General features: G+C 39.3%; 5 protein-coding genes across 5 annotated transcripts; 3 read left to right on the top strand and 2 right to left on the bottom strand.

The window, feature by feature from the left end:
- Positions 1–69: 69 nt before the first annotated feature.
- KQ657_000908 (aminophospholipid-translocating P4-type ATPase) lies at positions 70–5184 on the top strand (the record flags this gene model as incomplete). Its single annotated transcript, XM_043191730.1, has 1 exon — positions 70–5184. One exon carries the CDS (start codon positions 70–72, stop codon positions 5182–5184), a length of 5115 nt encoding a protein of 1704 aa, XP_043048702.1.
- A 127-nt stretch (positions 5185–5311) lies between these two features.
- Positions 5312–6445, top strand: DAO2 (Dao2p; the record flags this gene model as incomplete). The annotated part of the gene is made up of 1 exon (XM_043191729.1): positions 5312–6445. One exon carries the CDS (start codon positions 5312–5314, stop codon positions 6443–6445), a length of 1134 nt encoding a protein of 377 aa, XP_043048701.1.
- Positions 6446–6624: 179 nt separating this feature from the next.
- VTC4 (Vtc4p) lies at positions 6625–8754 on the bottom strand (the record flags this gene model as incomplete). Its single annotated transcript, XM_043191728.1, has 1 exon — positions 6625–8754. One exon carries the CDS (start codon positions 8752–8754, stop codon positions 6625–6627), a length of 2130 nt encoding a protein of 709 aa, XP_043048700.1.
- Positions 8755–9387: 633 nt separating this feature from the next.
- KQ657_000905 (uncharacterized protein) lies at positions 9388–11059 on the top strand (the record flags this gene model as incomplete). The annotated part of the gene is made up of 3 exons (XM_043191727.1): positions 9388–9392; positions 9786–9791; positions 9865–11059. 3 exons carry the CDS (start codon positions 9388–9390, stop codon positions 11057–11059), a joined length of 1206 nt encoding a protein of 401 aa, XP_043048699.1.
- A 165-nt stretch (positions 11060–11224) lies between these two features.
- On the bottom strand, positions 11225–12229 carry KIN28 (TFIIH complex serine/threonine-protein kinase subunit; the record flags this gene model as incomplete). The annotated part of the gene is made up of 1 exon (XM_043191726.1): positions 11225–12229. The coding sequence occupies one exon, from the start codon at positions 12227–12229 to the stop codon at positions 11225–11227; it is 1005 nt and encodes a 334-aa protein (XP_043048698.1).
- Between the last annotated feature and the right edge of the window lie 1782 nt (positions 12230–14011).

Raw genomic sequence — 14011 nt, 5'->3', positions numbered from 1 at the left:
ATCGACCGAGAGGACTTAACAGCATCAACAAGCAGACAAAATTGGCCTCGGAGTTTGATCTGATTCGCTATGGACTTCCCAATACAAGAAGAGAAGGAAGCCAGCAGTAGCGACTCGCTGGCTACTGCCACTGCCACCACGGGCACGAGCACCGTTGGAATGACGGCTGGCCTGCGGTTGGAAGTTCCCCCCACACGGCAACATCTGAGGCGAAAGAGAGGGTTATCGCTTCGATCCCAGATGTTCAATAAGAATCTTTTACAGGGTGCGGCGGCCGATACCTTATCGCCGTCTGTAGAACCTGATAATGGTGGTAGAACATGGTACGGTCGATCTCGATCTTCATCAAGTGCGAGCAATGTGACCAGTCCTTTCAATGGTGATACCAATATTACAGGTAACAATAATACAGGTAATATCGAACTACAGACGTTGAACGTACCAGAGATCAAAATAGAAGAAGCAAATGAAGATGAAATCACCTCCTTAGAAAACACAGTCATCCAAAGGTACACTCCTTACACATCATCCAAGTACTTAAACTCATCAACAAGACTATCCACTCATTCAACAACTTCCGATATGAGCTCTTATGACGACGACGGTTCATTGCCACTGCATCACAGACCCAAAAAACGGCATACTATGTTTTATTTCAATCGAATCAAAAATCGGATCTTGGGCATTCAAGAACATCACCGTACGGAAAACGGTAGAATCATTCCGTTGGCAGTCGATCCGGCTACCGCCAATGAAACGTATGGCGACGAATATTACAGCCTGTCGGCCAAACAGTTCATCGACGAAAGAACTGATCAACCGTACTGTAATAATCTGATCACGTCATCTAAATATACAGTTTATGACTTTCTTCCAAAGCAATTGAAGGCTCAGTTCTCCAAGATCGCCAATTGCTATTTCATGGTTGTGGCCATCATGCAAATGATTCCTGGCTGGTCTACAACGGGGAAGTTCACCACAATCATTCCCTTGATGATCTTCATGTCTATCTCTATTGCCCGTGAAGGGTTCGACGATTGGAAAAGACATGCCCACGATAAGGAGGAAAACAACAAGTCTACAACCATAATAGAGGTAGACAACGAGCATTATACCAGACAACAACCATCTCCTCGCTACAGTTGTGATACTTCCGATGAGGACCAAGGCGGTGGACTTGGTGTCGGTGGTGGTGGTGGTAGTAGTTCGGAACGACTTACTAGTCCAGAAGCTATGCGTACGTATGGATTATTCGAACACAAAGTGTGTTGGAAAGACGTCAAGGTTGGTCAAATTGTTCGTTTGAATGAAGACGAATGGTGTCCTGCGGATATTATTTTGCTTTCCACCTCGAGTGAAGATAACGAAGCATACATTGAAACCATGGCAATGGACGGAGAGACAAGCCTTAAGACGAGACAACCGCACCCTGAAATTGCTAGTCGGTTCTCAACAGCTGTAGGATTGAAATCACAACAATGCTTGTTCACCGTTGAAGACCCCAACACTGATTTATACAATTTTGACGGTAAGTTTGAATTGAACGACCACACTTACTCCTTGGGTTCCGACAATGTGGTTTACAGGGGCAGCATTTTAAGAAATACCAAATCAATTTTTGGAATGGTCATCTTCACTGGTGAAGAAACCAAGATAAGAATGAACAATATCAAGAACCCAAGAACAAAGGCACCTAAATTACAAAAGAATATCAATTATATTGTGATATTTATGGTGTTTGTGGTGCTAAGTTTATCATCATTTTCATTAATGGCTCAAAGATTATTAAAGGATAGTCACGTTCACAAGGCATGGTATTTGTATAATCAAGATGTGGGCGTTGCAGCTACTTTCATGGGGTTCATTATTATGTATAACACCTTGATTCCCCTTTCCCTTTATGTGACCATGGAAATTATTAAAGTCATGCAACTTCTTTTCCTTCAATACGACTTGGACATGTATCACGTGGAGACAAACACTCCAGCAGACGCCAAAACAGCTACCATCTTGGAAGAATTGGGCCAAGTCAGTTATATCTTTAGTGACAAGACGGGGACCTTAACTGACAATAAAATGGTGTTCCGAAAGTTCAGTATTAGTGGTGTTAGTGTAATGCATGATTTAGATCTCATGTTAACTGAAAGATCAAAGGGTGCCAGTGATGTGACTTCATTGATAGCAACCCCGGTTGTAATTCCTTCCCAAGGTGTACTGCCATCACCTCAATACGGTCTGCCCAATTCTTCTCTGCCTCGAAATAGTGGCCTAATAGGGACAGGGAAAACCACCGATGGGAATACTACTTCTTCCCTTGTCCGTCAAAGTTTAGAGTTGGGTAAAGTCAGATCAACTATTAGTTGGGTTTCTACTGCCGATCCCATACGACCTCAGGATTCTCCCACCTCCTTACAGATTTTGAAGTACATTCAATTACATCCACAAACATTATTTGCCAAAAAGGCAAAGCAATTGCTCATTTCCATTGCACTTTGCAGTACATGCCTTCCTCGAAAGCCAACATCAACTGCAGATGTTTTCTCCGGTTCCGCCATCACTCTTGATGAGCTTACCCAAGTAATCGATGATGGTGACATAGAATACCAAGCTACTTCGCCTGACGAGTTGGCATTAGTTAAAGCTGCTCGAGATTTGGGGTTTATTGTGTATAATAGACAATCCGGAAAAATCACATTGAAGACTTACCCTGAAGGGTTTGATTATGAGCCAAAATTTGAAGAGTATGAAGTTTTAGACACAATTGATTTCACTTCAAATAGAAAGAGAATGTCGGTTATAGTCCAATATCCCGACGGAAGAATTGGGCTTATCTGTAAAGGTGCAGACTCGATTATCTTAGAGAGATTGAAATATAAGGACATGGCAGAAGCCAAAGCAAGAGAGATTGCCCACGCATCGGCAGACCGTAAGACGAAGGAAGCAGACATTGTTTTGCATAATAAGTTGTCACATGAGAAGGTCAGAGGAGCCTCAATGGGCTCCTTTAGAGACTCGATGAATGTAGAACAGAGAATGGCATCCATTGATAATTATTTGCAAAATAAAGACGGAGAAGAGTTGGCGGGCGTAGCTGCAGAAGCTAAAAAATCTTTACATCTTCAACAACAAAAGAAGTATAGCGTGGATAACGAGGATTCTCCTCTTGGTGTTGGACTTCCAACCACCATAGATGGTATGGCGGCCGAGCTTTGCATTCCGAACGATAAGTTGTTGATCAACGATGAGTTTGTTGTTGAAAAGACCTTGGAACATATTGAGGAATACTCCACTGAGGGTTTAAGAACCTTGATGTATTCTTTCCGTTGGCTAGGCAAAGCTGAATATGAATCCTGGTCCAAAGAATACGCAGCAGCAAAGACATCTTTAGTAGACAGAAATGAAAAGGTTGAACGAGTTGGAGAAATGATGGAACATAGTTTGGAATTAATTGGAGCAACAGCCATTGAAGACAAATTGCAAGAAGGTGTAAGTGACGCAATTGATAAATTACGGAGAGCAGGTATTAAATTATGGATGCTTACTGGTGACAAGAGAGAAACAGCCATCAACATTGGTTATTCTTGTCGTTTAATCAAAGATTATTCGACAATTGTTATTTTGAGTAGTGATGATGGCAATAATGTTTTGGTGCAGCGTATTACAACGGCGACATCAGAAATTTCGGCAGGGAGAGTTGCCCATTCAGTAGTTGTCATTGATGGTGCTACTTTAGCTGAAGTGGAAAATGATCCTGCCGTGTTTCTGTTATTTCTTGATCTTTGTATCAAAGTGGATTCTACTATTTGTTGCAGGGCATCTCCATCCCAGAAGGCTAAAATGGTTTCTTCTATCCGAGAATTAAGACCTAAAGAAGTTACGTTAGCCATTGGTGACGGTGCCAATGACATTGCCATGATTCAGAGTGCAGATATAGGCATTGGAATTACTGGGAAAGAAGGTCTACAAGCAGCAAGATCTGCAGACTATGCCATAGCTCAGTTCCGGTTTCTTCTTAAGCTTTTATTGGTTAATGGGAGATACAACTATGTCAGAACATGCAAATTTGTCCTTTGTACATTTTACAAAGAATTGCTATTCTATTTGACCCAATGCATCTATCAACGGCAGACACTTTTTTCAGGATCTTCAATGTATGAAAGTTGGTCGTTATCCATGTTCAATACATTATTCACTTCATTGCCGGTGTTAGTGATTGGTATGTTTGATAAGGACTTGAAACCAGCTACCCTTTTGGCGGTTCCAGAATTGTATGCCAAAGGTAGAGAGTATAGAGGGTTTAATCTAAAATTATTTCTTTCTTGGATGTTACTAGCTGCTCTGCAAAGTGTCACCATAACCTTCTTGGCCATCTACGTGTGGGGTTGGTATGCTTTAAAGGACAATACTGTTTTACCATTGGGTACTATGGTTTTTGCAGTGTTGGTGATCGTGATCAATGCCAAATGTGAGTTTATAGAGTTGCAAAACCGTACCTTTTTGGCATTTGCGGCTTTCATTATTTCAGTGGGTGGCTATATGCTTTGGAATGTGTTGATCATGTTGTTGTATCGAACCATGGAGTCGCCTATTTTCTTTGTGAGTTATGGTTTGATTGAGTTTGGGTCAGATCAGAGTTGGTGGGCAAGTTGCTTGATGTTAGTGACGATTCCCATCTTAATTGATTTACTTCTTAAGACATTGAAATTCATATTCCGACCAGGAGATGATGAACTCTTCAAGATGTTTGAAAAGGATATTGATTTACGCAGAACGTTCGAGAAGAAAGCCTATAGTGAGCTCTATCAAGGGTGGACTTTCCAGAGAGAACCCAGTACTACTTTTGGACGCATTAAACGTCTTGTTGGTAAGATTTTCTTTTTCATAAAGAAGCACCCACAGCATACGCAAGAAGAGACCAAAACTGATGACTTTGATAACTTTGTTCAAAGTGCAGTCTACAGGAAAAGAGCCGGGACTAATCCCAACCCCACAGAGCTTCCTCCGGGGGCAGATGGGGAAGCTATTTCAAGTCAATATGAAGTTCTTCCGCTGGGGAAGAAGGTTAAACGTAAAAGAGGAGAATCTTGGGCTCAAATGGTTGGAAATCGGTTTGGATTCAAGAGCGAACCTGAAGAAGATGTTGATGCCATTATCGACCAGAGATTGAAGGGTTTTCAGGTTTGAGAATATTTTAATGGTGCTTACCGGTTGGTGTCCAGGTGTTGGCTGGAAATGGAAGCCGATTCAAGTCTGAGTCACACACTAACTTTTATTGTACCCCCAAAGTTATCGTACGCTAAATATACACACTATGCATACTCCTTCATTAAAAGTCACTATAAACAATATTATGTCTTCTAAAGATCCATTACAAATAGTTATAGTTGGCGGAGGGATACTTGGACTCTCGGCTGCTCTTGTCATTAGCGAGAAGCTTCGGATAAACCATCAAATAAGTGTTATTGCGGAATATCTCCCCACTGGAGACTCGTACACAGCTGAGTTCACATCGGCTTGGGCAGGAGCTCATTTTCGTCCTTTCCCCAGTAGAGATGGCAATGATGAACGTATGATGCAATTGACACGGATAACTCAGTGTTATTTCCGTCAGTTGGCACTAGTGGCTCCGAACCTGACCATCAAGTTCATCCGAGCGGAAGAATACCTTGAGAACCCTGATCACTACTACACCGAAACTAAATATGGATATAGTGAAGAAATGAGTGAATTTGAAGTCCTTGACTTGAATAAGGCTCCACATGCGTTTGCTGAAGATGCTTGGGGAACGAAATACGAGGCCTGGGTTCTTGATGCTCCTATGTACCTCAATTATCTTTACAGACTATTGCGGAATCGCTACGGAGTAACTTTTATCCGATCCAAACTTGCATCATTAAAACAGGTCACGGAACATATTACGGGAACGCAGGTAATTATCAATTGTTCCGGGATGGGTCTTCAATATGATGGAGGTTATGACGAAACTTGTTTCCCAATTCGGGGTCAAACTTTATTAGTGTCTCCTCCAGCAAACCTCAAGGAAGAAGTTACTATCACCAGACAACATAGTAATGGCATGTGGACATTTTGTATTCCCAGACCTAACAACGGGGGTTGGATAGTTGGAGGAACAAAGCAGGTCGGGGAAACTGATCCTTTGCCTCGGGAAGAAGATACAAAGGCTTTAATTGAACGCGGATCAAAGTTTTTCCCCTTTCTTCTAAAGTCGGATAATCAGGGCAACAAGAACCTCGATATTATCAGGATCAATGTTGGATTTAGGCCTGCTCGGAAGAATGGATTACATTTATCATTGGATCAATCACACGATATACCTGTCATCCATAATTACGGAGCTGGAGGCATGGGTTACGAATTAAGTTATGGTGCTGCTACCAAAGTTTATGAATTATTGGGGACATTGTTACATCAATCAAAGTTGTGAAAATTGAGAGAACTGAGAAAATGGAATTTACGACGCATAATAAGACATAATACGAACTCGTATAACGACAAAAATTATTATTTTTTGCAATTATTTACAAAGAGTTTTTCCGAATGTAATTGTAGTTAATTAAAGTGAAGAAGTGGAAAAGATGCATTTAAAGATTCACGCTTCACAAATCAGACATCCAAGAAACGGAAAATAAATGTCGCAAATGTGGATGCAGCAATAAGGAAACAGACCATGTTGGGACCAAACTTATCACCATATTGAACAATCTTCTTTTCTCTAATATTAACCACTCTCCATATGTATCTGTAGATAGCATAAGTCATGGTGAAAAGTGCACTGATAAAGAATCCAATACTAGCGGTCAATGCAGTACGGTTACCATAATTCATTAAAGTTGTAGCCGTGGCAGATAAGATCATACCAATAGATAACCAAGATAAGAAAGTTCTTTCCGCTGCGAAATAAACTTTAGGCTCAATTCGGATGGGAACAGCAATGGTTTTACCCTTTGGAATTTTATCGGAAAATGTTTGGTTCAAGTCAAAGTTAGTACCTGCTTTAACAGTGAAGGTTCTGTCATCGTTGAAAAAGTGCAAGAAAGAACCGTAGATCCCGTTGAAGAAGTTCTGCACAGCATTTGAGGATCTCTTTTGTTGGTAAGGAACCAATAAAGGAGTCGATTCATCCAAATCTTCTTCTAACGGGTTAATATCATTGGAGAAGCTAACACCATTGCCGAGGTATTCCTCTTCATCCATTTCACCACCACTACTTGAAGATTTGATGGTTCTTTGGTGTCTATTAATACCATATTCGTTTTGGATCTTTGGTTTTCTGATATCAATATCCATTTGAGTGTACCAAAATGGCAATAAATCGACCATGTCAGTTAACAAAGTTGCAGTACCATGAATAAACTTGGAGAATTTGGGGACAGCTTCAACCAAATGAGAAGCAATTAAATCTCTAATCCATTGAGGAGGTTCTTGACCCAATTGAGTCTGTAATTTCACCTCTAAAACAGCATATGGGAAACGACAGACATCAGCTTCAGGTAATTGACTGAATGGATAATCAACACCAATATCCATTCTTCTCCAATTACCATTAGTTCTATCATGACCATCGAAATTATCTTCTCTTACCATGGTCAATTCCGTATCCAAAGAAATACGAACTCTAGCATCACCAGGTAATTGGAAAGCTGTTCTATTATAGAAAGATCTCATCACCGGTCTCATTTTATCTTTAAGAACTCGATATTGAACTTCTTTGGCCAATCTTTCCAAATTATCAATTTCTTGAACTGATTTCTTACCATCTTTCCTCATCTTTTCAAAAGCTTGAGAAGCAGTAAATTCACCACTTAAAAACTGATTTACCTTCTTCTCTTTCAATGCAAATCTTGCCTTAACCGACTTTTCACCAGTCCAATCTTCTCTATGTGTCTTTCTTTCCACAAAGATTTGCTCCAGTTTCATCCCCCCATACCATCTCAATCTAATGGCTTCAGCACCTTCGTCCTTACGTAATCTTCCGTAGTATAAATCACAAGGACGGTTATCGAAATAAATCGACGTAATGGCTGAGTCTTCTGTTTCAAACTCCTTATCAGCATTGAAAACCAACACAGGTAAATGTTTCAAGATAATCAACTTCAACTCAGTGATGTTATCCGGATGAACCCAATATTTGGTGGTCTGTCTCACGAAATTCTGCTGAGATCCACCGGCTGATGAATCTCCTTTAACAGGGTTACCTCTTGTTCTCACCAAATCGTATAGTTTCGATAATTTGACAATCAAGGCATCGTAATTGTCCTTATAAAATGGTTTGGCATTCAATCTGACTTGGAAAATTGGCTTCAAGTTGAACTTGGTGGTCTTATCGTGCTTCTTCACAATCTTTTGGAACCCAGTGTAATTCAACCGAGTGTATTTGGCCAAATCGTGAACATCAGCAATAATATCCGACAATTCTTCTTCCAACTCTTCAAAATCTTGTTCCAGAGGTTGAGCAGCCAGTGGGTTGCTCAATGCTCCAACAACTTCGTAAACATATTTTTCCGAATCCTTTATACGACGGTTCACCTCAGTATTCTTGACCTTGGTGAAGGAATAAACCTTGTCTAATTCGTTTTCCAAGGTGTTCAAAAACTCTTCCTCCAAATCATTGTTCCACACATTATCGTTGACCTTCAACCCCTTCTTCAATTGATGCTTCAAGTCATCGTAGTCAATGTAGTAGAAGCTGTAGCTCTTGATGAGAGCGTTTCTAAGATGCTCACCAAACTTCATTCTGCTATGGCGGTGGACAAAAGAAAGAAATAAGTAACCACTTGATAATTAACCCGTCTATCGATTCGTTTATTATATGATTAATGCTGATAATTAAGAGCGTGGGTGGGTCGTGCACAACCCAATACTTAATGTGAAAAGCTACATGAAAATACGATATATACGGATCAAATAATACGAGTATGCAGTATATCAAAGTTAGTATATTATTCCTGGCGGTGCTGCTACTAGATATAATACTAGATATAATACTAGTAATAATACTAGTAATAATACTAGTAGTAATACTAGTAGTAATAATACTATTAGTAATTTTACTTGTAATATTGTTATATTATTGTTGTGCCGTTTGTATTGCCGACATTGACTCTGCATAGGCTTAGAGGAGGAGACTACAATTCAATATACCGTCACCTGCATCATGAACAATAGTTTGTACCGTACATTTAATACCAGCCGCCTATTTGGGAACTGTCAATTTATTAAGGTAATCTCCCACGTGGGCGAACACGCAACACACAAAACTGTAAAGAATATAGATCCCAGATAAGGCTAATAATTATATTGTGATAGACCCGTTATCGTTCGACTAATCAATTTATATATCTGAACGTTCGACAAATGATCTATACAATGTAGTCTAATCCAAACAAAAAAAGAAAAGGGGCAAGCCCGGAATCGAACCGGGGACCGCACCCACCCTAAGGGTGAATCATACCACTAGACCACGTGCCCAATTTCTTATAAAAGTTATAGTGCACGTAAGTGTTATTGCAAATTTTGTGCGATTTAATGTTTTGATCTCGGACAAGTTGTGACTGCAGATTCACTTTATCTTTCAATTATTCGGTTGTATAGTGTAGTGGTTATCACTGTCGGTTTTGATCCGACCAACCCCGGTTCGAATCCGGGTACGACCTTCTTTTTTTGATTTTTGCACTGTTCAGAAACATCCCGGAGGTTTACGTATAAGCTTTTCTTTCGTTTGTCCGAGGTTAGTAAACCCGTAAGTTAAAGATCAACAGTATCAGCGTAGGGTTGATTCCTTGAACCATTCATTTCTCAAGATATGATACGATTTACAGGTATACGCCGTTGCTTCAGTACTAGTTCGGTGCGAAGAGCCGACTTTTCACATGTGGTTATAGGAGGCGGTATTATTGGTACGGCCATAGCCAGTGAACTTCAACAGGTTGCCGGTAATCTGGTACTTTTAGTGGAACAACATGAGCATTTAGGAACCGAGACAACGGCCAGGAACTCTGAAGTTATTCATGCGGGAATATATTATCCTCAAGATTCGCTTAAGGCCAAGTTATGTATTGAAGGGAAGAATAAGCTTTATCGAGAGTTTGGCACTAATAGTAATAGTAAGAATAGCAAGGTTCCAATCCATCAATGTGGGAAATGGGTTGTTGCCCAATCAGAAGCTGAAGCGGAACATCTATATTTATTGGAAGCTCGAGCTAAATCATTAAATGTTCCGGTATCATTTATTAGTCCGAGTGAAGGGAAAAAACAAGCACCATTAATCCGAGCATCTCAATTGATATTACAAAGTCCAACAACCGGAATAATAGATGTTCATAGTTTGGTGGTGTATTTCGATGGTGTATTTGAAAATGCCGGAGGTGATGTGGGGATCTTATCCAAAGTAGTTGATATTTCTTATTCTAAGGGAAGAAAGGAATATCTATTACATTTACAAGATCTGGTTGATGATACATTCTTTTCTATTACTTCGGAAAATGTCATTAATTCCGGCGGATTAAATGCACCCTTTATTTCTAATATGTTATTACCCCCAGATCGTCATATCGAACCTTATTTTGCTAAGGGAAACTATTATAGTTATCAACCTCAAACACCTATTAATATTGCCAAAGATATTGGTCTGAAGCTTATTTATCCTTGTCCAAAACCATTTGCTTCTTCATTAGGAACTCATTTGACTTTTGATTTGGGGGGTCAAATCAGATTTGGCCCAGATATTGAATGGTTAAATAATAAAAATATTGATACTAATGATTTGGATTATATGGTTCTGTCTGATAACTTGAAACCTGCTTATAACACTATTAAAGATTATTTTCCTTCGCTACAATTACAAGACTTGGAACCCTCATATTCAGGTATAAGACCTAAATTACTAAGTCAAGAACAAAGCAAGAACCAATTCTCAGACTTTGTCATTAGAGAAGAAGAGGGGTTCCCTGGATTTGTTAACTTATTAGGCATTGAAAGTCCAGGGGTAACTGCTTCTTGGGCAATTGCTGATTATGTTAAAAACATATATCACGGATAAACTATTCAAACATTTATCGCGGATAAAATTATGTAACGAACATTCATCAGGGATAAATTTATGTTACGATCATACACATCACGGATAAATTTATGCTACTAAGATACATAACGGATAAACAATCACAACTTCATGTATATAAGATTTATTTATTTATATATTTATTTATTCTACTTTCCTTCTCTTTGTAGTATTACCATTGGATTCTACTGTTGGCTCATTCGGTTTATTCTTGGGTAAGTTCTTTGGGTCTGTCGGACTTGGTAACTCTGTGAAATATTCATGTAACAATGCTTGAGAGGTATTGCACCGTCTACTGGGATCCAACTGAGTCATGGAGATCATCAAATCAAGAGCCTTATCAGTAGCAGCAATAAATCTATTCCGTAGTTCTTGTCTTGAAGGTGGAGGATACACCCTAAGCGAATTATACAATGGTAGATTGGAAACATTAGGCCATATCTGTTCTGTTGGAGTTCCTAAAGCCTTGAAAGTAACATCAAGTTGATCAACATCATCTTTCCCAGGTAAATACGGAATTCTTAACATCAATTCCGCAAAGATAATCCCCACCGACCAAATATCAATGGCTGCAGTATAGTGTTTAGCTCCAAAGAGTAATTCCGGTGCTCTGTACCATCGAGTAACCACATTAGATGAAAGATCTTCGTTTAAGTTACCCAAGCCTCGAGCCAAACCAAAATCAGCAATCTTTAACTGACCATCTGGTGCTAGTAATAAATTGTTTGGCTTCAAATCTCGATGTAAGATAGACATCCGATGACAATGATGAAGACCTCTGAATGTCATTAGTAGCCACGACTTGATATCAGCTGCCAGAAACATAATATCTTTAGACTTTATCAACACTTCTAAATCACAGGGTAAAAACTCTAATACCAAGTTCAAATTATTGGAAGTACCAAAAACATCAACAAGCTCAATTACATTGGGGTGTCTGAGCTCCTGTAAGTATTTGACTTCTCTTAATGCAGACATATCCAATCCATCTTTAAATAATCCGGTTTTGATTTCTTTGATGGCTATTTTCCTCTTGGTATGCTTTTGAACTCCTAAATAAACCACAGCATATGTCCCTTCACCGACCTTTTTATCCTTGGTATACTTCGATTGAGGAACATTCTCGGTGTCAGTTTCCGCTTCGGTCATATATACTAGGTATTATTATTATTAATATGGGGCGTTGACGTTATTCTATGCTGTTGCTCTTTAGATCTATTTTTCACTCACATTCTGAACTGCACATACGAAGCGAATACTGATAGCTACATACGCATTAGGTACATACAGATTAGTTACATACGCATTATTTTTCCTAAGTCGTAAATGAATATACGATAAGGGACAATTACAATATATAAACAGAGCTTCTACTTGACTGGTCAGCTTATTTTGTATAGCATAATATCACCATTTTAAGTTGTAGTAGCTAGTGATATGACTAAAATACAAGTTCTTTGCAGCCATTAATAAGTATATCTTGGTTGAACGAAGTATCAAATAAATGGACAACTTTACGAGGGACATACTAAATACGTGTGACTAAGTAGGTTATCATTACATTGAGTATATCTCATTAACTTATATTATTAAGCCTTAGTAAATAATGATTTTGGTAGGACCTTGGATGCAACGTCCTCATCAAATACCGTCTTTTCGTTATATCTAAGATATGTGTTGTAACCTCATTTAGATTTGGCGTACAAAGTAGTACTATCATAAGGATTCAATGGGTAACCTTCCTTGATTTTATCGGTCAAATCAGGTTTAGAATAAACTCTCTCCCGAACCCGATCAAGACCTTTTCATCTTGAATGTTGTAGACAATGGTTTCCTTAGCATCATCAAAAAAAAATATTAGCTCAGCTTTCAACAAAACACCTTTATATAAAAAGCTCTAAAAAACTGAACGTCTACTTGATGGAACCAGGGACAGTTGCAGAAGAATCTACAATTGAAATGTATGCCAATTCCTTGCCCGATCTTTCGGCTCTCTTTTGCAATTGTTCGAAAATCGAACCTTATTGGACGACCAAACGGAAGGTTTCATGTTTAATCAAGAACCCTTGGGAAGTCGGAAATGGCAATAATCTAAGGGCCAACTTTTCAGCGGGAACAAACGTTAATAAATGAATCCGGCTCTGTTCTCAATGGAACCACTTTATTTATCTGTCCTGTGGTTCGAACTTGGTTGGATAAATTGTTCCACTAAGAACCCGTTAGTGCCATGAATTTCAACAAAATCGAAGTCAGCTTCTAAATCGTTCTTAACTCAATTAAAGAGATCAGTGACTATGAGATCTTTAATTTCTTCTTCAGTCAATGCTCTAAGGGGCACACCAACAATCTCGGCTTCCTGTTTGGCCTTCTCGCTTTCATAGTTGACCGAGGCAGTGACAATTCAAGCTCATGCGCCTTGGCTAAAGCCGGTGGAATGTCCCACACAAAGTTCCAAGTTGCATAGTGTTGAAAGAGCCCTTCTCGTGAACTGCTTTGGTTATCATCTTCCATGAATCGATGTGTTTGGACTGCCACATAGAAGGAAGGTTAGGTTAAAATCCTGTTCGGGGAGATGGAGATGAGACTTAGGGAACTTATAAGGTTCCAGGAATAGCAGCTCTATCTCCGTACTATTTCACTTGTAAATCCGTGGCAGTGACCATCAGCAGCTCTGAATCTAGTAGTAGGAAAATGAACAACTCTAAGGTCTAAAGTGAAACCTCTAATGGCTTGAAATCATACTACTATTATTAGACCGGATTAAAAGTTAGTATAACAACTGTAAGTCTACAAGGAAAGACTCAATTGAGTGTTCTTCCAGTGTTCATATAAGCTCCCACAACTCACTTAATCTCCGTCAATAACTCATCTTAATGAGAGGGCTAATCTTACAAACCAATGTGTTTTGCCAGCTGGTAAATCGAAACTGGT

Source organism: Scheffersomyces spartinae, assembly GCF_019049425.1.
Source record: "Scheffersomyces spartinae strain ARV_011 chromosome Unknown scaffold_13, whole genome shotgun sequence".
Taxonomy (NCBI): Eukaryota; Fungi; Ascomycota; class Pichiomycetes; order Serinales; family Debaryomycetaceae; genus Lizanozyma; species Lizanozyma spartinae.
This window is presented reverse-complemented; position numbering and strand designations above follow the sequence as displayed.